This window comes from Strix uralensis, chromosome 15 (assembly GCF_047716275.1).
Source record: "Strix uralensis isolate ZFMK-TIS-50842 chromosome 15, bStrUra1, whole genome shotgun sequence".
NCBI lineage: Eukaryota > Metazoa > Chordata > Aves > Strigiformes > Strigidae > Strix > Strix uralensis.
The window spans coordinates 16149953-16174618 of NC_133986.1; the positions used below are offsets into that span (position 1 = coordinate 16149953).

General features: G+C 38.5%; 1 protein-coding gene across 4 annotated transcripts in view; it reads right to left on the minus strand.

Moving 5' to 3' along the window:
• Positions 1–24666, minus strand: part of ABCC8 (ATP binding cassette subfamily C member 8) — a 78835-nt gene that overhangs the window by 13963 nt on the left and 40206 nt on the right. For all 4 annotated transcript variants that reach the window (XM_074884748.1, XM_074884749.1, XM_074884750.1 and 1 more), the window contains exons 16-29: positions 24505–24610; positions 20001–20036; positions 18416–18451; positions 15236–15334; positions 14275–14359; positions 12945–13025; positions 10246–10383; positions 7697–7822; positions 6907–7006; positions 6045–6292; positions 4901–5061; positions 3683–3752; positions 2843–3000; positions 1536–1628 (exon numbers count right to left, since the gene is read on the minus strand). In XM_074884748.1, the coding sequence (XP_074740849.1) occupies positions 1536–1628; positions 2843–3000; positions 3683–3752; positions 4901–5061; positions 6045–6292; positions 6907–7006; positions 7697–7822; positions 10246–10383; positions 12945–13025; positions 14275–14359; positions 15236–15334; positions 18416–18451; positions 20001–20036; positions 24505–24610 (1537 nt within the window). The remainder of the gene's footprint in view (positions 1–1535; positions 1629–2842; positions 3001–3682; positions 3753–4900; positions 5062–6044; positions 6293–6906; positions 7007–7696; positions 7823–10245; positions 10384–12944; positions 13026–14274; positions 14360–15235; positions 15335–18415; positions 18452–20000; positions 20037–24504; positions 24611–24666) is intronic.

Sequence of the window (24666 nt, forward strand, 5' to 3'; positions counted from 1 at the left end):
AACTGGCACCTAACTTAATGACTGGATTCCTGAATTTGTGTTATTTTTAGGGATGCTCAAGCTAGCAAGTCTAAACTCTACTCCTGGTAATATGTTAGGCAGCTGAAAAGCTACACAGTTCTAAAAATAGCTAGGTTACCAGCTGATGTGAGAGGATGGCAGGCAGATGGAATACAGAACTTGGGGAACACACATGGCTGTCTGGGTCAGAGATACATCAGTGGCTGCAGGATTTACGAAAAAGAAGGCACCAAACACAATCCTGTGACAGAGGAAGCCATTTTACGGTGACAGGAAGAATCAAGAGGGTATATTCCAAAAGACTGAAAATATTAGCTAGATTGCATTGAATATTATTTAGTGTATCAACACCTGAAAATATACAGCCATAATACTCTAAAGATCCTCTTGATGAAGTAGAAGAATATATGGATAAATAAGAAAAGCAACAATTAAAAGAGAAATTGAATTTCCTTAAACGCGAACATAGACATATCTACAAACTAGAGAACACTGTTGGCACTTAACGAATTAAATGTCCAATAACAGTAATAGATAATGGAAAATACTATCCTGTTCTACCACTCTTCAGGAAGTTATCTTCAGTCAAAAAGAAACAAATTCATAAATTAGTTCTTCTTTCATTAAGCTATTTACATCCTATTTAGAATAGTTTAAGAAAAGTTAACTTTGTGCATTACTTCTATTACAAAATTAAAATTATAAGTGAGGAGGAATAACCACTACCGTTTCAAAGACAGAATAGTAATCATTAACTGGCAAAACGTGTAGACATCTAGATGAGATGGGTGTGGAAGACAGTTGGCCACGTTTGAGCCAAGGGGGAAGAGCCAAGAACAGCACTAGTGTGGGGAAGGCAGCTGGGAAGCTCGGCAGTAGTTCTGTTGGTACCTCTACCAGTCGCAGCACGACTGCCATTTCTGTCACCCAGATACACCACCCAGGCACCTTATCAGGTGAAAAACTTTGTCTCCAGCTTGTATATTTTCAAAATCAGTATAAACAACCACATTTTCAGCTAGCAACCTGGAAAAATAATTTAGGGTGTTATTGTATCCTCTGAAGTCACCAGCATGCACAGTTTATCTTACCAGGACATCAACTCCTACAGCAATTACTCTGGCATAACAAGTTAGTGCATATCAGTTGTTCTGTGGAAACTGTCCAAGCACATAGTCTGCCACACCACATGCTGTAGTAATTGCAAGCTAATTCAGCTTCTTAAATCTCATTTGCCCACGAGTTTTTTTTTTTTTTTCAGGCTGCGTGCAAGTGTGTGGAGAGTTACCGCAGGGCAGCTGACACACATTAGATTGTTTTTCTACGGCAACCCCTTCACACGGAAAATGCTTAAAGTTCTTCAATATTCTGGAGTTCCCCCTTACCAGTTTTTGGGGACTCTGGATTTTCCAGGTGATCCAACTAACCATCACTTATAACTGCACAATTGTAGAACAGAATCAGAGATAGATATTCAAAAGCAAGGTAATGTATGTTTCTCAAAAAAACAATACCTGAAGGCTCGGATGGTGGTAAGACCTTCAACAGTCTCTGAAAAATGGGAGAGTAATGGTAGCTGAGTGCTGTCATCCAGTTGCTGCAGGTCCCTGGAGAGGGTTATGAAAAGAATTTTGTAAAAAGCCAGTTTCGTTGTGCAGTTATTCTCTTGAAACAGGCCCAGGGAGTATGATCATAATGATTACGTATGTAAGGTTCAGATAGATTGTGAGGCAGTGCTTCATGTTCCTGAGCAGGGAACAAAGAACCCAGGAGTATTTTGCTTTTAAAATTTGAATACAAACAGTGCTGGAGTTCTGAATAGGTCTTTTCCCTTCACTGCCTTCCCTCATTTCTTCTATATTCCTATTTCTTATACTCAATTGTTTATTCAATTAAACATTGTTCTGGCTCTATGCTGAATAAAAATTTAATGGGATACTGCAAATAAGAGCTCGAGTTAGGCAAAACTCAAGAAGGCAAACTGCAACTTCCTCTCTCTTCCCTCTTCATCCCCCGATGACAGCACAACTTCTCTCTGAGCTAACAGTACAGCTCATGCACTCCATAGAGTAAATGGGAGCCCGCACTCATCATTAGGTTGTGCTTCTCAATCTCATGTTCAGTCACCAAATCAGCGGAAGCATGTGTGGGGTGAAAGTATTGAGTCTCAGTTCCTTCCAGCAGAAGGTAAATTGGTTGCAGACTCCCTCTTGATCCATGCATACATGAAGGGATAAACGCAGCAATGCTGCAAGTGATTCTTGAGCACCTCTGAGAGGGAAACTCTGTGACCTTAGAAGGAGGAAAATCACAGATATAGCTAAAATTTTTCAGCTTTTTAAAAACTAAAAGGCACCTAGAACAAGAGAGGATGCTCGTGCACATTGGAATGGGCAGCAGTACCACCATGGTTATACTGCATTCTCCAGCTCTCCCTGGCTTTACAGATTTCTGCTTCCACCTGCATGGGCAGACATCAGTTCCCCTGTTCTGTCACCACATTTTCTTGGACGTGCCCAGCATGCAGCCTTTGGGAGGACAGAATCCAGTTGTTTTTTTGTGTCCTGTGAACTTGTAAGAATCTTTGATCAGGGACAAAGACCCTGCTCATGCCTCCCAGAAGATCTGCTTGAAGAGCTGCAAAGGCGCTTTTAAAATGACACATTTTCAGTACAGTGGATGTGGCTCACTTTGGACAGGGCTATGGCTTTGACGGGACCAAATTTAAACATGAAGTTCCCCAGCACTACAATTCTGCAATGCAATCATGCGCTGCAGAAGGCGTTTCTATTGCCAGAACGACACTGGTTTATGCTCTTACCGTGATGCGACTCGGAAGTACTTCTGGATGAAGTAACACATGATTGCGAGGGGAACCAGGGCAATGAGAAACATTGGTGTGACGTATGAGATGACAGCAAGGGCAGATACACACAGCAAAGTGGAGCGACTCAAGCACTCCAGGGTAGCTGGAATGTGCTGCATAGATAAAGAAGAATAAGCACACAGAATCTTCCATGAATTACCAAGTTTAAAACAGCATTATTTCATTTTCCTTTCCCCCACTTAAACAGGAAAAAAAATCTGAGGATTTGAAGCACTAAATGTATAGGTCTGCTTTTGAATTGACTGCTGGGTTTGGGGAAAGTCTGAAGGGATTTCTATGAGGCTGCTTCCCATGTCTGCATTGTGGGCCACAATTCTCACGTCAAAGGATTACAGATGGGATGCAACAGATGATTTTAGCATCTGCATTGATCCTATGAACTGTGCAGTCTGGGGTAAATACTAATAATCTGAATTTCAGTCATTTCTATTTTGGGAAACAGCACTTGCCTTTTTTTCATTTCATTTGCTCATATGTGTCTTTACCCACTTTTAAAAAAAAGTAGATCCTCTTAATTTGGGGATATCACCGTTGATCTAATTTCGCTCCCCTTTTCTGTACAGGGCATCTTAAATCAAATAAATGGCTTTTCAATGTGCATTTAGGATGAGGAATTAATTCTGAGCCTAGAAAATCGTGAGGGAAGTTGATATAGTAATGAAAATTATAGATCATCTCTAAACTTCATCTAAATGCATACAAGAAATGAAAATCCAGTCTTTCAGACCAAGAAAGATAGGATAACTTGGCAGCTTGAATATATTTATTCAGTACCTGGTCGATGGTATTGCAGTCAGCTGAAAATCTGTTCAGTATGCTTCCCAGAGGTGTTGTTTCAAAAAACCTAGAATGAGACAAGGAATGGGAAAGATGATAATACTGATACTAGAATACTGTTAAATTTTTTTTCTGTCTTCCTTAAGCTAGGTACTGTATCAGAGACAGAAGCACAGAAATTGATAACCACAGTGAAGTTTCTCATTTTGCCCTGTAACCATGGCTTTTCAATAAAATGGCAGTCCTGAATGTAACGCAACAGCAAACATGTCATCAGCTCCCTCTACTGCCTAAGCTATGCAAATCACATGATTACATTTTCAAAAGTCCTTCTAGATTTGCAATTTAAGGCCTTTTCAATTCATAAAAAATGCAAAGTTAAATCGCAAGTCATGCATCTTTCTGGGAACAGAAATGCAAAACTAAGAACAGTTGGAATAATATATTAAAAAACCTTTCCTTTACATTTGCATATGCAAAATGTAAACTTCATTATTGCTCTGTAACTGTCCATTGTTCCATAACTCATGGTGAACCTGAAGTCTAATTCTATCTGAACAAAAAAAGTTTTTACAAAACTATCTGAGGTTTTCCCTGTGTATTACTTCTCCATGATTTCTGGGTCTAATACAATTAGCTTAAAGATAAGAAGGTATTTTTCCCAATGTTTAGTAACAGTTGCAGATTTGAATCAAGCCACAACTTTACTTTCATGCATTAGAAAGAAAACTTGTGCAGGACAACAAAGGCCTTTACCGGTATCTGTGCATCTCAGTGTACTCTAGTGATGCCTGTGATGACACTTGTCTAAGCTCATTATCTTTTATAGGCTTACACAATCACTGCCTGACAGTAAATATTTCCAGTGATTAAGATTATGATGCATGCTATGAATGAACTGTATAACATATTGATCAATAATTGTGTTTTCTTCCTAATTAAAAACAGCAAAGAGAAATTAAACATGCAAGGAAGCAAATCTCTAAAGTCACAGTCAGGCAGGAGAAGCATTTGATTAACATCTAGGAACCTGAGCAGCCTGCTCACCATTTTCAAAACTTGCTCAGTAGTTTGATACCAGCTGATTTTCATTGACACATCAAAAAAAAAAATGTGATTCACAGTCACTAAATAAAAACTGTGCTTAGAAGACTGCCTTGAACTAAGAAACACGAAATTACTACAATACAATTTGTATTACAATCAGAGAAATACCTCATTGGAGCCAAAATAATTTTATTTAGTAAAGAAGAGTGTAGCTTTTTGGTGACTTTCAAGCCAGTCCACTCCACCGCTATTGATGTGACAAGACATAATACAATGCCAAGACAGCAGAGAATGCTGAAAACTTTTGAATATGAAGAATGGTTGAAATCCTAAGAAACAAAGAAAGAGTAACAAAATTATTCACTGTAAATTATGTTTAAAATTTATTGTAAGAACACAAACACAGGACTGAAATGTAAGGAGTAAATCCTTTTTCCTCCTTAAATTAAACTGCCAATGATTTTCAGCCATCTTAAATCACAGTTTATTATCCTTTGGAGAGGGGAGTGTTTGCATGAAAATAAGAGATTAAACAGGCATTTACAATCATAAATTACTAAAATACCTGGAAAAGATATATTTGATAATTTCATCTGAAGGAAAAACCCATCTTCAAAGCATTTATTATGGCTTTGTTGTTTTGGTCTATTTTTTGAATAGGAACAGAGTATCATATTTTATATTTTGAAATACTAATTTCATATTAAGACCCTAAAGCATCTTTTAGAGATGAAAGCATGACTCCAGTGAAATCATACATGCACCTCCCAAACATTAATGTAGATTATTTGTAGGCACTAAATCCTGATAAAGAAAACAATCGCAGTTCTAACAAAATCACTCCACATCTGCTTTATACGTACAGAGTACTCTGATAGGAAACACTGTGGTCAGTTCCACGGGGAATTCACACAAAAAATCAATCAAAGAAGCATGATGATCATAAAAAAAAAATAATCTGTGTTTCCCACATGTTACAAAACTTGAAAGCCCTACTTGCAGTGAGAATGCAACACTACAGGAAAAATTAAAAAAGAACTATGATATCAAAATCACTTTAGAGACCAAGGTTTAGGCTTATCAGCTAGATGATGAAAACACAACAAACCCAGCAAAGAGAGAACCCAACGCACAAAACTTAGCTGTTAGTTTTATTGCACTGTGTACTTGAAAATGCGTTGACCTTCAAAACACTCTGGAGTGGCTCTACTACTAGAAATATAGCACATCACATACAAATCTTGGAGCAGAGGTTGACAGTGGGAGATCACGGGTTAAATCATAGGAGGAAGGTGTAGGAGGCGTTGCATACCTGACCATGAGAGCAGTTCTTCAGCTCTGGCTCTGTGTTCTCAGAAATGGCAGCTGAGGTCCAGCATGCCAGCCAGTAGTCGATGGCCACCATCACCGTGTGCTTCAGCAGCTGGGACAGAACCAGCAGTGGCAGGAGGAGGATTCCTGCTGCGCTGAGGTACTTGCCACAGGCTCTCCAGGGCATCTTCGCCCTCTGGTGCAGCACTGAAGACAGGTTGTCTTCGTCATCGCTCTCTGTTACTTCTTCTGCAATGTGCAAGAAAAAAGTACAGCCACACTGACCTACTCGTACACACCTTGCACAGGGACTGGCAAGTGGCAGCTACAAAACAGGTCTTATCGTACAGGGTATAGAGTGGCTTTAAGGTGAAATTACCTGCTCAGGCATGCACGTATTACCCTAATAAAGGCAGTAGTAATTCACGATAAAAAGATGCAAAAAACCTTAGCACTAGGCGATAAATGTCTTCAGCCATGTTGTTGCAATTTAAAAGTACTTGCTTGATAAAAATGAATGGCAATTTTTTTTTTGTGAAACCTTAAACAAGTGTATTTAGCTATTGACAGGTTTGAAGATCACCCAGCATAAATTGTTCAGTATTATTCCTCCTTCATTATCAAATCATGTTCCAAGTACAAGAAAAATCCTCAAAAGTTTGGAGGAAGCTATGACTTTTGAATGCTTGAAATCACTGTAGTCCAGAGGTAAAAAAATCAATGGAAATAGCACTCTTATGAATCACAATCTACCTGAAAAATTATTATTCTCTTGCCAGTTTGAATTATATTAATTCCTTCTAATATAATTTAACTGTGAAACAGTGATGTAGTGGTACTGGGCTCAAAGGGTGCCCTTTTACCTTCATCCTCTTCATCATCTTTCAACAGAGCTTCACGGGAATACATAGTCCTCCGGAGATTTGTTCTTTCCAAAACAGTTTTTCTTTCAATAATAGTCTCCTAAAAAAGGGACAGTTCATGTGTTTTCAACCAGAGTATTAATAAAAAATATACTAGCTGACAAAATTTGTTCCCAATCAGCAAATCAGTGAAAAATAGAAGTGAGAATCTTACAGCAGGCAGTCAGAAGTGATTGATTTGCTACCTCTGTGTAAAACCCAAGGACATAAATCGGATACCTGACATGAATTTCAGGTTGTCAGTCCCAACCCTCTTGGAATCTTAACTTGAACAAATATCCATGAACAAGAACTAAGATTAATATCTTGTTCTTCCTGTGTCATAGTATTAAAGACAAAATGTGTTAATGATTTAGAGAGCTTGATATAGGTACATCTGAAAAATTTCTACCCAATGCAAAGAGTAAATTCAGGCATATTTAGTGAAGCAGTTGTCAGTATTGCACATTACCAATGCTTTTTCTAAAATGGCCCAATTTAATATTCCTTAGACAAGAATATTTGACAGGGCTTCCTATCAAGAATGGATCAGAGGCAACTGTATCAAGGAAGTATGAGATGTCCAGATGAAGGAATTTATCTTAATAGATAAATAATAATGGTAATAGTAATATTACATTCATACTAAGTTAGAAATCACACAGAGCATATCAATCCTTCTAATGCTTTCAACCTAAGAAAAAAAAAGTCACATTTTTTGCAAATGTCATTTGCCCTGCCCATCAAAAACCTTCTCCAGCTCTTGGTCTTGTCGATTCATTAACGTCTTCCAGTGTTCAAAGAGCTCAGTCTCTGATTTCTGAATGTCCTTAAGTGTTCCTTCTCTCTGGATGTTACCATCTTTCATTGCAATTATCTAAAAAGTTAGAAATACAAGTGGTGAGACAAATAGCCATGTATCTGTATTTATTTTAAAGCTACATTGCTGTGTCTGGACAGAATTTTTTCTTTTCTTAAATAAAGAATATTTCTGTGAACAAATCTGTCTTCTAAGAAGACAGTGACGTTATCTCGCCTCTATCCCCTTTACTCGAGATGCTGCAAAACCAGAAACTTCCTACACTTCATGCTTTCAGAAAGGAAGGATGCTTTTAACCAAGAAGGAAGAAGAACAGGGTGCCTGTCAGCAGATGGGAGAGTGTATTATTCTTCCTAAATACAAGTCATTAGCAAGATAAGATTTTAGAGTTCTCTTACCTCCTAAAAGGAAAAGGCTTTTAGCAACACACTGCACAGCATGTTTTGCCCTCATTCAGGCAATTAGATGTGAGCATGCTGGCTCCACCGTCTGTTTGATATCATGGACCTGATAAGGAAAACCTAGGGAATTTGAATCCCCTAAAGCTTTTAAAAGCATAAATAGTGGATACAGTTTGAAAAAAATGATATATGCAAGAAAAAGTCTGAAGGGTGTGGTTTCCAGGTTTGTATCAGTGTGACTACATTATACACACACTATAACTACCTTCACTTTAGATCTGACAAGGAAAATTGGAAAATGAGGCGTGTGGACTGTAGACCCACGTGACACCATTAGACAATAGTTAATGCAGTATTTATTTTTCTCTCTCCCTGGAAACTCAAATTTCCACGAGCGGGGGGTGGGGGCTGGGGAAATAATCTATTCCAGTTATTGCTAAGAATTTATACCAGAGGAAAGGAAAAAATAAAGCAAACAAGGATCTTTTTGTGGTCAATTTATTCAGGAAATCTGTAATTGGGCTGGACCTTGAATTCTTCTGAGGGTTTTGCTGTGAAGATTTAGGAGGGCCATCACATATACTTCAAATTGTATTTTTATTTAAAATTCCTTAATAAAATAAAATAAATATACCTGCTGCACTCCATTGGGTAAGACTTACTAAGGCTTAATGAGACTTGTGGTTAGGAAAAACCCCCGAACTATTTCTTAATAACTTTTAAAAAATTTTAAACTTAATTCATACAAATCCTTCCTGTCTTACAGGCTGTTTGGAACAGTATATTTTATAAAACATTACTGAAACCCAAGTAGAAGATTTAAACAAATAAATATTTCTCAGAGTATCTCATAACACATGAACACCTACAAATCGGTCTGCCAATCATAAAGAAAACAAAAAAGATTATACTGATACAAGGCCATAGCTGTGCATATTTTAAAAAATGCAAATATATAACAATTGAACAAGAGGAAGCCAAAACGGACCTCAGAGAGAGAGGAAGAAGGCAGAAAATTCCTGTATCCTGAGAGACACTAGCCAGAAAACCAGAGCTGTGTTGAGAACAGTAGTAATCCTTAAAGGTGTACAGTTGAGGGTCAAGGTCACAGCAGACACCATAAAGGATAAATGCTGCTCACCAGAAACATGATCGGAACAAGATTAATGTCTATCTGCAACTTTATAGCAAGCCAACACTAAGAACAGAAAGCAGCTGAAATACAATTATTTCTTGAGACAGAGTAACTGCTGCTATAGTCGTGCGAGCTGCCAATGAGAGAGAAGTCCTGCCAGCAGGCATAATTGCAGCCATCAGTCCTCAAGGGCAAGATGACCTGTGATGCTGCAGTCGGACAACCATAGGAGAACTAAGTGCAAGGCCAGTGTGAACCAGTGAACTAAAAAAAAAAAAAAAAATCCAAAAAACCAAACCTCCATATTCTACTTGATTTGCTTCATCTTTGACACTTGCAATTGCAAATTCTTATAGAAAGCATACCTTTATTTTTTTTTCTGCAAACTACAAGATATAACAAAGAAACCTAACAAAGCAATTGATTACTACACATTTCTTAAAGTTTTGCCAACATACAAAGGTTAAAGACATTCTTGACACATAATGCACTAGTACTAACCACAAGGAAATACTGTTTTTTTCCTTCTATTTCCATGCACCTCAATATCCATTAACACACCCTTTCTCTGTGACAGTACAGACAAATTCCTAGTAACAACCCAGCAGAGGTGAATATGTTACTCAAATATTTCACTGTTTTGAGCAAAATTTTCCAATATAACTAATGGTTTTGGACACTCAATATATTTTAAACACTGCCTGCTTTCATGAGAGTATTAAGTATCAGCTCTATGAAAATCCAACCTACTTAGGAGTCCTAAGATGGGAATCCCAAAACTATGGCACCCCAAACTCACTGGCTAATTTGCAGAAGATCTTGATTCTGTCTCTTCTCATTAAACTACCACTTGGTGGAAAGATGAAGCAAAAGCCTTGTTTGTAGCAAGACAGATTTGTGCCATATTCTTGCTTCCTCAGAAAAACCAGACAGAGCTTTCTTACCCAGTCAGCATGGGGTAAGTACTGCAGCTTGTGAGTTACTAGCACAATGGTCCGCTTGTCTTCCCGTAGCATTTTCAGGATCCCTTCTTGCATGAGATGGTCACTTAGGTGGATATCCAGTGCAGAAAATGGATCATCCTGTCATGAGGCAAAGAGGTCGGCTTTTGGAGCCAGCACTTACAGGATTTAAGGAAGCTGACAGGTTTTAATACCGGTAAAACCAGTTAGATCAATACGGACAATCAAAAGAAGCCAGCAGAAGACCAGAATTGTTCTGAGGAATGATTTTTCTTGAATCACATAACAACAAACCTGAACTGTCTTTTTGCAGTGAGTACTCAGACATACGGTCCCGCCAGCTGTGCCAATGCTATGACTGCGGGGGGCTTTCCTCTCAACAGGTGTGTTTCACAGCCTGCGGAACCACAGCACATTGCTTCTGTCCAACGGGTGACAATGCTGCAATGTATGGCCCTGGCATATAGGAGATAACTGCTCCAGGGACAGCGACAAAGAGCACGTTTTGATTTCCCTTGTACATAATTGCCTTCTGATATTTTCCTTTTTGATCCATAAATCAAAACTCTATTAACGAAGAATCACAAAAGGAGACATATTGATTGTTTTGATGACTCTGCTCAGATGCTTGATTTATGACCTAGATTATCTTACTGAATCAACAACTTATATGCAACCAATTTAGGCATAAACTAATCTGTACCATCTTTTGGGGGACTTCTTTACCTAATCCTATTTATATGGAATTACAAATCTATTCTTTCTGCTTGCACTAGTGATACTGGCTGTAGCATTTACTTAGTATTATACTTATATTTAGTGTAATATAATACTTAGCATTACATTTCACTAAAACTAGCATTTCTTAAAAATCAAATTTTGTTTTCTCCAGAGGCTTTCTGATAAAGTAGGCCTGAATTTGAATTAATTCTGTTCTCTGAGTGACATCATTGCCACCTGTTAATTTGGGAGAGGTATAAGCAAAGAGGTGAGTGCTTTAGAATATCAATATCCCTTTGAACTTTTATTCCCCTCAACTTTGCAACAATTTATATTGTTACTGCATTAGATACTTCAGTATTGTTGCTTTCATGTATCTACAAAACAAAAAATATCTGAAATCAACAGTAAGATAAACACGATCTTTGCAATTCTAATAAATCAGAGCATCATAACACAGAGCACTTCAAAAGTGCTTTTGAAACACAGTAACTTCTGACTGTGATACAGAATTTATTCTCAAAAACGTGTGTGCAACTGCGTGTGCGCTATGCTCACTGAGCAAGGGTGTATGTTGTCAGCTGTACTGCTGCACTCTTCTGATCTGGCACAGACCTAAACACCATTCTGAGCCCCAAGTTTGTGCCCAGCCACCTCGTATGCAACGCTGCACCTCTGTGAACTGTAAATGCCAGGTCACAGAACACGACATCGCACTGTGGAGTCAGGCGAGGCTGTTCGTTAAGGTGGCACTCACCATGTATGATTATAATGATGCACTGAGTACAAGACACCTGAAAAAAAAACAGTTCATGCTACAGAACTAGTCTGACATGCGACAAATAAAACATGCTGAGTGAATGAATGCAATTAAGAATAAAATGTGTAGTGAATTATCCTATGACCTGTTTTCATATCTGCAACTATCACAAGAAGTTTAGAGAATACGAAAGGTTATTGAATATGAGGTGCCTGCTTGTGAGAGTGTTTGCAAATAACAACTTAGAGGATTCCTGATTATTTTTGAAAGATTAATAATTGGAAAGAAGTTTATTTGTAGGTACTTTTACATTATCAAACCATAGAGAACCTGCTACTATTAGGAGATTATTGAGTGTCCTGCACAAAAGTACAAAAGTGACAAAACCAAGTTACAGCCCAATACCGGATCTTGCAAGCACCTGGCCCAACTGCTCTTTACTCTCCTGCATTTTGGTCATTGCCTGGAAATGCCCTACACATGAAGCAAGCACATACTGATTAGCCTAATTACAGGGAAAGGTCTAAGTAACCTCCCAGACTTTTAGGGATGACCTCTAATGTGCACAGTTTTTCTAATCCCTTGTGACTAATGTCTTGCTGTTGTAACAGCTGGATTCAAAGCTCCTTGAAAACTGAGTTTAAGAAGGAAATCCTAAATTGGAAAGCCAGCAAGCTCACTACTAGTGAGTGTGTAGGATGCATCTGTTTTCCCACCTACTAAGATTTAGAGCCTGCTCTCACTCCTTTTTCCATAGCACTTCTGTTGAAGTTGGGACAGGATATACAACAAGCAGTTCAGGGTGGGAAGACAGCTTAGTTTGTTGCAGAAAGGAAACACCCCAGACACAGGGCAACATTAATTTTAGGCCTGAGACAGCTTTGGAATTTCATGAATATGGCTGAGACTACCAAATTTCTAAGTACCAAAGATAAACACAAGGGTCAAAAAGAAATTTCAACAGACTGAGAGGGGAAGCATCAGCATTTCAATCTATATGCTAATACCTATCTGTGTGCCAGCAACATTTAGAAAATGCTTCTTACCTACAAGCTAGCTAACAACAGATATAAAATAAACACTGCTCATTTGGCTTAGCTCAGTGAAGCACAACGTTCTGTGCATGTTACCCATGAAATACGCTAAATGCTTGCATCTCGTGCTTCTGTTTTGGAGCATAAACATAATGGCACCTACTCACCAGGAACACAACATTTGTCTGCTGGTAAAGTGCTCTTGCCACACTGATACGTTGGCGCTGCCCTCCAGACAGATTAATACCCTGGAGACAAGCAGGAGAAAAAAGATATCAGTTACAAAAACATCAACTGAATATTCATATTCTGATTGGATTATCCACAGAAGACTTTCTGGACAAAGAAACCCAGAGAAATTTTTCAAAAGTGTGGACCTGCAATTCAGCTGGGAACACAGTACACAAATTGTTAGAAAAGCCAGAGCACTCTGTCCAGAGCTCTACTCCATACATACCAGAGGGATGGGAAATGTTTAATGGTTTGTGGTGACATAATGATGTAGGTGGCATAGATATTCTGCAGGCAGTCTAAACTAGATTTCTACTCAAAAGTTAGCTTTATGAGTCTGGCTGTGTCCTGTTTTTTATTTATTTTTATAATCATATGCTGTCATACTGTATCAGCTCTATTATATACTGTAATCAGTAATTGCTAGCTGGGAGATCAGACCATGCTGAGATGAACATTACGTGGTTGCTATTGTACTTGTTTTCAGCCCTTCATCCCCTGCTACCACCCTGCTTCTAAATTACTCATCCTTCTTGCAATCCACCTGCACCTTCACAAACACCTTAAGCTCTCACAAGCCAGTCCTGCTGCCAAAAGACACTACCCGACCTTCTCCCTCCCCTCCACTTCCCTCCTCCTGTCTAAAAACCATTTGTTTGGCTACACGAATTGGGTTAGGAGCTAATCCATTTAAAATTAACATAGTAGCCAGTGTGGAGATTAGGCATGGAAATGTATCCTTAAATGCATCCTTGTGTGGGGTGGTTTGTTGGGTATTTTGGGGTTTTGTTTGTTTGTGACCATGCCAGTATGTGCCAGAGTAAATTGTTTTCAAATTTGTGACTTCTGTTTCCTGTCTTGTCACTCCCTAATCTGTCCTGATGTGATAAATCTTAGCTTGCTGTTGATTAAACACCTGCCCTGTTTTAAATGATGGGGCTGTAAAAATCTATGCATTATTTATTTTTATGTTACTCCTAAAGAAACAAAAAAATGCACTGTGAAGTCAGGATATCTGAGATAGCGGCCACGGAATTAGTCAAACATTCTGATAGCAGCACATTTAAACCATTGCATCTCACATAAATGACAGTGTTTCCATGTTTACTGAGCAATAAGCTTTCAGACTAATGACCCAAACATACACTTAACTAAAAGATTACCTTTGTTGCCAAATAACCGGTAAGATTTTAAAAACACAACAAAATAATAAAAACCCCTCTCTATATTTAAAGCAAAAATAGAAGCCTCTAGCTGTTTACTGACCCTCTCTCCAATCTGGGTTTGGTCTCCATGAGGGAGAATGTCAATATCAGGCTGGAGGGAACAAGCATCAATTACTGCTTTGTACCTGCGGAAACAAAAAAGGTAACGCAAAATCCACACAGATACTGCTAAAGAAGCACATTTCCCACCTGCAGAGGAACAAAAATTAACCAGCTGGAAAAATCACACAGTGGAAAATATATCTGTTAGCACTAATTGTTCTAATGGGATCTTTTTCAATCATGGGCAAGTAAATAGTATTTCAGCTAGGAAAAAGCATCTTAGGTCAGCTTCCTAATTAAAAATATTTAATAGTTAAAACCAGGAAAAACAAGCACAACTTCTTCCATGGTATATTGTTTCTGTTCAGCTTTTTTTTTTTTTTTTTTTTTTTTTTCATGTCCAGGGCCTTAGTTTCTTGTTTCAATATCCAAGGATGACAGAAAAAATGTGCGTAGGATGTGAATACATAGTCAACCACTTCTTTTAAGGGCGGAGGGATGGAATACCAGCAATTAACTTTTAAATATTTTGGAATGTTTGGTGGGCATTTGTACTGAATAAAAAGGCAGACTATTAATCCTTCACAATGTGCCAAACACTGAAACTGTAATAAACAACATTCTCACTCCCAAATGGCTAATGTCGTTCTAAGACAGTTAAAGTAGTCAATTAGGTGTAAGAAGAGAATCCTGCATGCTAAATAAACACTGTTCTTGGAAATGAAAACACTTCTAATACTTAAGCTGAAGTGAGACTGAACTCTGTCCCCTGTGTCCTTCAGGAAAAACATGGTCAAAGGGGGACTTGTGCAGAACTGACGGTCTTTTGTCATGTTCAGGCAGGTGCAGTACGTTTGTTACTAGAGGGAGATGGGGACCTTTGGGTGAACCGAGGCCTATGCCACTCCATTATTCAGCTAAAAGGGGAGCAAAGCGGTAACAATGCTGAAACCTGTTACCTCTGTTTGTTAAAAGGGCTTTCAAATGTGATATTCTCTTCCACTGTGGCATTGAGCAACCAAGGCTTCTGTGATGCATATGCTACTGATCCTCTTTTCCTGGGGAAAAAAACAAAACCAAAACCACAGAGTTCCCAGATTATAGTGCAGTAGGTGCTTTAGGAAACCACTTTCTTGTAAAGGAAGAAACTGGTATTTAGTCTTCAAAAATGCTCTTGCATTTCTTTAGGACAATCAATAGCTCTCCCACCAAGGAAACACATAAGTTAAACTTCCAACAGTATACTGAAATTGTTCACCTAACTGAATTTCAGTTTGTTCCCTTTTTTTCTGCTGTGAGGTGGGTTTTGGAGAGGCTAGCTCAGTAAAGCTGCCTCTTGAGCAGCACGGATGGCAGAAAGAAAACTACCATAGACTGAATTCCAGCTCTGTTTGGATAGACTAATAAAAAAACTGTATAGCAGATCACTAGTTAGGCAACACATTTCAGGAGGGATGTTCTAAAAAGATATTTTTAAGGTGTTCAAAAAAAATAACAACTCCACACACGCACAAAGGCAATTCCCCCCCACCCCCAACACATTTATTTTCCCCATTCCGAGAAGCAAACTTGAGTCATAAAGTAAATGTGTAGAAATCTTTCTAAGTCTATAAAGACAAGAAAAGAGAACACAGACAAAAAATATTTGCTAAATTCCTCCCTGTGGAACTGCCCCCATAATGTACCATCAGAAGGGACAACTTATCAGGTATGGTCAACAGGATCTTACCATACATATTTTATTTCATAGGGGTTATTATTATTACTATTTAAAAATAAAAGTATCTGCCTACTAGTGAAGTAGTAGTGCTTTTGTTGGCTGTTGTGCACCAAGGACCTCAGTAAGGCAGAGCTGGGAGAAAGGCAACATTTTTTATTAGAGCAACTGATACTGTTGGAAAACTCATCGGCATATCACCGTTTCCCCAGAAAGGGGCCAAAAGAGGGATCATACACCTAAAAGCATATCTGTTTTCTTTCCAGCTATATCAGCTAATCCAATAACAAGATAGGACCTCTCACCCAAACGTAGCCTTTGTGTGCTAGACAGCCATTACAGCAGCCTCTTTCTAGTTGGACCTGAATGCAATTCAAACCATAAGCTGTCAAAATACACCAGGCACTTTATCTGTTTTTATCAGGAGTTAAGGTCACTTGCCCTGCTCATTTTTTCAGGCTTTCGCCAAGCTTGCTTAGAAATCATTATAGGATCTAATTTTCTCTGATGACCTGAAAGAACACACAGTTACACTACCCTGCTAACATGATTCCAAGTTCAAATGTCTGATGGCTCATTAGAATTTAATTATATTTTATGAATTCTCTTTACTGGAAAATGAAACAGAAAAAAACCCCAAAACAACAACAGTCAGAAATAATCCCCTAGGCAGCCCAGTGCGCAGCCCCAAAATTTAATTCAAAGAGCATTCAGTTCTGCCTCAAGAGGGAAGCATTTTTTCAATTAGTATGAAATTCTCATCCCAGTGATTGAGAAAAAATTGCTCTGAGCATTCCAAGATGAACATGTATTCCCCTCCCCTCCTCAAAACCGTGCCTCTGCTGCTCTTAATTCTCAATATGATTTAAAAGTTACTTCTAATTTATTTTTTGAAAAATAGTAGCAAAGTTTTGAGGAAAATGTTTTTACAACTTTTGTAAAAAGTGTTCTTTTGTTCAGTGAAGATAGCGGCACTGCCAGTAAGATGCACTCCATCCTGAGAACCAGCACAATTGCCTGGGAACACCATCCACGTCTGGCTTACACACTGCTTTTAGGCCATCAGTGAGAATTAGTTACTTCAAGAAATTTGGGAACAAGCAATGAGTTTGCCAAAATTCATTTAGGACTTGGAATTTAGTAAACCCCTCTAAATTAATCTAAATTGCAAATTGACACTAGGATGATATATCAGGGCAGATCATATTTTGACATAAGCAAAAATCTTGCAAGTACTTGATCACAGGAGAAATCTGTTGCATATCTACAGCGCTTTTTACAGTAAAGGGGCAAGCAAACAAAACTTTTAATGAAACTGAGAGACACGTGGCCAAAAATCCAGAGAACAAAATATTCTGAAACAGAGTGTGCAACACTTTCTCTGAAAACCTGCCTTGAACCTGCCTAAGGTTTCACACTTACAACACTGAATGCAAACAAATGGCTTAACAGACAAAGACTTATGAGGAATTTATTCTGCGTGTGGAAGTAACTGCCTCCTACCCCCAGACTGCATAAACAAACTTGCATTTTCAACAGTGGAGTATTTTTTTTCTTTAATAACACAAGACAGACTAACCATAGCCTCTTAATTATCAGAGAGGCCGACAGCAAAATCCAACCTCACAATAAGTAGGGAAAACCTTCCCTGAGCTCCCTAGAGACTATGTGCTTTGACTAATACAGCATCAAGCCTGTTCATTAATTTAGAATCAGAAACAACATTGTCAAGATTGTTTGTTTAAAGTTATTAATCTATCTTCACATTTCATTTTGTTAAGTCCACTAGGCTCAGTATGCATTCAAGATCACTGAACATAAGACTAGTTAAGGGACATACATATATGAATCTTGGTGCCTTAATCAACCTACCAAGTCTGAAATGTTGGAGATTTTAAAAAGAAAAGAGATGCACTTAAAATGCAATACAGTTATGATTATAATGGTAGAGGAAGTAATACATTGCAAAGACTTCCCTGGGTGTTTTGTTTTGCTGACTACAGGTTTATCTTTATTATTTTGCACAATTCATGAATTTCTAACATCAGTCAACAACTCAAAATCAAATGTTCTCCAAATGAGAGAAATGTGTACTGTCCTGTCCTATACTATTACTGCATGAACAAAAGAATATGTTTCCATTATTTTCAGCCTGAAAATAGAACATAGGTAATAGAACATTCTGATATTGCCACTCCTGAGTATTCAGGAGCATACTTTTCTGCTGTTATTAAACTGCAAGGGTCACTTGCTTGTTTTCAATTCTAAATCTTGCAGTAGCTGCATACAGAGACAATCCATTTGCCTTTTAAGGAGGAATAATTCATTAAGTGCAGACACTTCTGAAAAATGCTCCCAGAGTTACAGAATGGCTGGGGTTGGAAGGGACCACTGGAGGTTCCCATTATTTTTGGAAGTGTACCTGAATTCCGTGTCAATAGGAGATTCTTTCTCTGAGCTGCAGAAAACAAACACAAGTGGTTTTTTTAAAAAAAATCAATTATTTTACACAATGTATCTTAAAGTACAATCACTATGCTATAATTAAAAATACAACAAAATGACTGCATAACAGAAATAAAACTCTCTTAAATATGCTAAAATTCTGTACTATGTGATATTGACCTAAAAAAGGTATGGCTAAAGTTTCAGTTTTGAGAAGTGCTAAATAACATCTCAGAAAGTATTCACACCTATGAGCAAATACTCAAGACTTTGGCTCAAAATACTCTGTTCTGAGAACACCAAAAATGTTCTACAGGATGCTAGTGCAATGAAGCTACCAGACATAGTCCTACAGCACTTACCCAGCATAACTAGGATTCCCAGAACCTATGATAACGGAGGTAATTTTTTCATACAGTTTAATATTCTTTTCTACTTTTTAATACGTTTGCCATACTGTTGTGCATGTTATCTTACTGTTTGCTGTCCATCCTCATAACAGCTTCAAACATGTGTATGTCTAATTCTGATCACATTTCTCTTGTATCTTAATGGGTTCGAATGGTTTCACTTTAAATTGGCACAGAAATTGCAGTCTCTCTTACAGAAAGAACTGTGAGACTTCCAGCATCCTTTACCATGAGGCTTAGTCGTTAGATACATGATGTCCCTCTTACACTACACTGGACAGGAGCAGAAGTTTTGCAGGACTTGGTCTGACCAGGTAACAAGTCAGAAAAAAGATAAATGGGAGAGAAGAGGCTGATAAATCTACAGAAAAGGCAGCAGAATACTTGGTGCATCACAGAACCAAGAAAATATTCTGGTCAGTAGAAGACACACAGTTTAGCATAAGTAAAGAAAAGGGACATCATATGCATTTTACCTGTTCTGATTTCAATAACAAAGTTCTCAGTGACTTCAGCAGGGCTAGGATTGTCACTTTTACAAGGTTTACCATTCTGGAGGTTTGTGCGCCACACTAAAATCACAACCACATCAGAAAGCTTTGCTCTCAGTTCATTTGATAGCTATTCCCAAAATCCAAGCTGAGCTATGTTAATCAGGTAAAAATAATATCCATGCAAGCATCCCTTGCCAACAGATGGACTAATCTGCTACTCCCCACACTTCTCAGTTTGAGTGTGTCTGAAGAATGCCAGGTGAGAAAATAAACTTATGACAGGATGTAAAAAATGAGGAGAAGAGTAACAGAAAGAATTTACTTTAATAAATGAAACCTTCAAAGCAATACTTGATACTATTTTTAAAAGTGTAACATTAGGGAATAATCTGGTTCAGACTTTAAGAGGATTTTCAAAGATGTACAGGAAAGTTAGGATACAATTTTCAAAGTTGCTAAACGGCGTTTTCATAAAGGAAATCCAGCTCTCATTTTTGTAAGTCACGTAAGTGGTTTCAAAAATTTTATCTTAAGCCAGCGGATACAGTTTCACTGATTTTGAGAAGTCCAACTCTGAAAATGTTAAGCATAGATTTTAGAAACCTTTGGTTCCTTCTATTGCAATCGATTTAGTAAGAAGACCAATACAATACCATACCTGACATCTTCTCCCGTCTCACTGTCAGAAGTACAGCTGCATCACAAATAGAAAGCAAAGATTGTTTATTTAAGTAAGCACAGGCAATCTGCCCCAGAAAGAAAAACTATTAAATTCCACTTAGTGCACAGACTGCAAACAGTATTTATCACAGAGCTGTAGTGCAGCACCTGTTCCTTCTATACAAACTGACTTGATTTTAGCAGACAAAAAAAATTTGGTGACATTTTTTTTCCTTATAAACATTTAATTTGAGTCAACAAATAAAATCACCTCCCCTCTGTCCTGCAGGTGCTAACAGAACTGAGACGTCCTAGGTTTTGTTTTTGCTATTTTTGAGCATGTATCAAGATGTTCACAGAGTTTTGTCAGCATGGCTGGCCATACTTATTACTGATGCTAAATTCAGTTCCATTGAAAAAAATGAAAAATCTCTGTGTCAAGTGGTATCAACAAAATCAAGAAGGAACAAAATTTTTCTTGCTTTAAAGAGAACAGTCTCATTAACTTTTTGATAACACCAATTGCTTATAAATATCCAGGAAAGAAAACCATACCTGCAGTTTAAAAGGTTGGTTTGAGACAATTCCAGAAAGTTAATGCATAGTAAACAATGACCATATCTAAGTTCAATTCACTGTAGGATTTGAGAGAGCCAGACAGCCACTAGTAACTTTATGCCAAAGGCCAGCAGACTGATCAAAGGTTTTCCACAGTTACCTCACACTCTTTAGTGTGGTCTTTAGTGACTCTGTGAACGCAGTAGCACCTTCTCCAAAAACCCATGAACCTGTTGCATATCATTAAATAGCAACACATTCTTTATAGAAACTATCAAGGGGTTGAAACAGGGAATATCTTTTCCAGCCCTTCCATGCACAACACAAGGACCCTGAACAACAAACAGTGGTTCCTGCTTCATGGACCACCCCAAAGAAGGCCAGGGAACACCCTTGTGACATGCAGTATTTGTGCATGACAGAGGCTCCCTCTCCACGGTGCTCTTCTACACCAGCTGTTGAGACAGGCAGAAAGCTCTGCAGCTCACGTAATCCATCAAAGTAGCTCCAGAAGCAAAGCTCAGCCAGGGTCCCTGGGGGCGGGCATAGCCTACCTGTGCTCACTGCAGGTTGGCAACTGTGCTCCAGTTTCCGCTGCGAAAGCGGGGCACAGCGCCATGCTCACAGGGCACCAACGCTTCCCAGAGTGACAGGAGATGCAGCAGCACACAGCAATGTCCCAACTCCCCCTGGTAACCATGTTCTTTTCCTATATACAGCCACAGGTGCCACAATTCTCGCATGCAAGTACTGGTAGATCAGTTCTCTGATCTGTGTTTCTGTTCTGTAGCTGGAAGAAATGAATCCTCCATTTGGAATTTTAGCTCAGCCTTTTCAACACACTTTGACTTTGTTTTATCCTTCCTTTTCCCTTTTTCCTGCATACTCCTGGCAATTAAGGATGCACTTATCTTCTACCAGTGTTAAAATGTCAAAGTAATGCATGTTTGATAATGAGGTCTAGATCTAATTTTTCCAGGCATAGGGATGTCTAAAGGTGCAAATATGTGCCTACTGAGATTTTCAAGCCTTCAGATCTCTATTTCCAATTTAAATAAAATAAAGTACCTGGATGTTTCTGAAAACTCCAGTAAACACATATTTATAAAAATCAATGTAACTTTAGGCATCAAAATAACTTTAAAAATATTGTCACTTGATGAAAACAGTCAACTCCACATCGAGTAGAAGAAAATCTACTGTTAACAATCTTAACAAATCTAGCACTTCTTTCACATTATAAGGACTCTAGAGTCACATGGGAGTATATATGTCCTGTTTAGAAACAAATGACATAATTTTGTTTGAGCAAACTATTTCTCATTTAGGTGAATTTTCTGATATTATTTACTCCAAAAAGTCTTATAATATAAACTGCTCCCTGGACTTGAACTGGGACTATTTAAAGTGAGATCCTGCCCAGAAGAAATTAGCATGGCATATACTATAATTATTTACTCAATAACCAGTCAAATCAATACTATTTACCATCTCTTCAGAGTGTAAATAATGATTTCTCTATTTTTGTTAATCTCTAACCATATTATCAAATATTTATGCTGAGATGCTCTCAGCCTACTTTGGATAGGGGGCAGTAATCTGGGCCCAGATCTTCCAGGCACACACCGTAATACAAACAACAAAATAAAATCATAAATGGGCAAGTGCTCACTTCTGATTACCCGATTCCTAGCCCAGAAATAAATTACATTTCTTTTTAACGTTTTGAGACAAATAAATTTTTATAGGAAGCAAATAAAGATGATATGCAGTTAATCCTGTTTTATCAATAGAGCATGGAGGCACAGAGGAGGGAAATGACTTGTGCAAGGTTATCCTATATTAGACCAAGGGAAAGGCCAGGAATAGAATCCAGATTTCCTGAGCACTGAGTGACATGTCAGCAGGATGTATCCTTCATCTTCATAGCTGTGACCTTGGAGGAAGGGAAGGGGAAGGAAATTTGAAATGAAATAATTCAGGACTATTCTGTAACGGGAATGACTGAAGCCAAGCACTCATCTCATCCTGAACAAAGAGCTGTAACAAGGATCTTTCTGATTTTGGTGACACATTTTATTGCCTGAGCTAAGGCTACAAGCTCTGATGATTACTTGATAAGACTACTCTCCTTGAACCTGGGATAATGTTGCATGTACCTGGTCAGGCTTTAGTATTTTCTTATCAAATTAAGGAAGCTTTCATCTGATAGCTTTACAACACAGGTGTGCCAGCCTACACTGACTGCATCCATCGTTCTGAATAGACGAGTGCACATGGTAGCAGCTCTGAAAGATGAGACAGAACATAATCTGTCCCAGTGCAGCCAGCACTTACAGTGCTAAGATTGTTTCAGCCACAAGCCCCTTTATACATATCTGACAGATAGCAAAGCAAATGTGATAACAACTGAATTTTACCTTGTGATACTTTGGCACATATAGAAGACATGAAAACCAGTTCTGACCTTTACACTGTTGTGAAGTACATACTTCTAAACAAGTGCTATTTAAAAACACGGTCTGATCAGAACCATCATGTCATCTGTTTCAGTTTAGCATCAGACATTCAAATTACACTTCTTAATCATGTTATGTCATCTGTAGAAAATTACAGCCTTGCTGAAATTAAATTAGTTCACCTAATCAGGCTGCAGGGATTCCACATGGTTCCTCAACATATTCTGATTTTCTGCTTAGGGAAGTATGTTTTAGTGGATAGATCAACACATTCTGGAACTTTGGCTTCTGTTCTTGCCTCCCTCACCAGCTGAAAGGGTCATCTTCCTACGTTTCATTTTCTCTACCTATAAACAAGGGAACCTTCTTTCCTTGTACTATTACTATTAAAGCATGTGCAACTCTGAGTAGCGTGACTGGTTAATGCATGAAGGCTGAATATAAATAATGTCTACAAACACTCAAGGAATTTGTGAGAATTGTTTCACAAAATCAGTGCAGAACCCACTGGGTAACAAAGACCCTCTGTTCATCAGAGTGCATGGATTAGACTTACAGTTGCACTGTTGTTCCTTCATTCCCAATCAGTTGGAAATAAAATTAATTGTTTCTCTAGGTTCTCCTGCAGTTTGTCAAGTTTTACCTAGAAGTATCCCAAAAGGCAAAGTGTAGTCTGGATGGCTAGGAAATCTAGTAATGTGAAATTAACAGGTCAAAAACGTTCTCACACATTGATCAGACAGTGTACTAGAGGTGGCAGTCACATACAGGAGTTGCAATATATTATACCATCTGCCACTTAGTTTGAGGGTGAAGAGACCAAGTCTTAACAGTACAGCTGTTGGAGCTCGCTAGCATTTTTTTCCTTCCTTCATAGCCAGAACAGAAGACACACACAAGTGTAGCCTATATCTGGCTGTCAGAGCACAGCTGCTGTGTCCCCTTGGGAAGGGAGGGAAGGACATGACTATCCCTCTCTCTTGTCAAATCAGGCAGGATGCACTGGAGGGAGTACCCTGAGGTCACTGCCGCTTATAAAAATCTCTCTCAGGCACGAGAGCAGTGCTGGGACGGAGCACACATCTAAAAGCACAGCCAGGGACCACTCCTGGTGAGCCACTACCTCTTTATAGTTCCATTCAAAGACATGAGCTCAGGCCTGAAAGTGCAAATGCCATTCTGTAGCAGCACAACACTTCAGCTAATTAATTCTGATCCCAAATTAGTTATGATTTCACTCAGGTTATGTTGCTGGAGTGCAACATGCCCAAGTACGGTTATCTATTCCCATTAATGGAATAGATACCTTGTTTGACCCTGGCTGGGGGTTCTTTCTGATGTGTTCCCCTACTGATAGGGTAAGGTTTGTATCTTGAATGTACACCTACAAAATGCCTGACTCCACAAAAAGGTTCCCGGGATAGATTTTGGCTTTTTTTTCTGCATTACTACTCAACTCAAGCTTGAATTTTTAAATAGCACTACCTGCTCCAGAATATGTTCCCAGAGATCTTCTGCATCTCACCAAGTATGGCTAGCAAGAGAGATGACTTACCACAGCCAACCTGTCCTACAATCATTGTTAGCTGTCCTGTGAGAGAAGAAAGCATATATAAGCTTCTGATTACCAAATGCTCACAGAAAAAC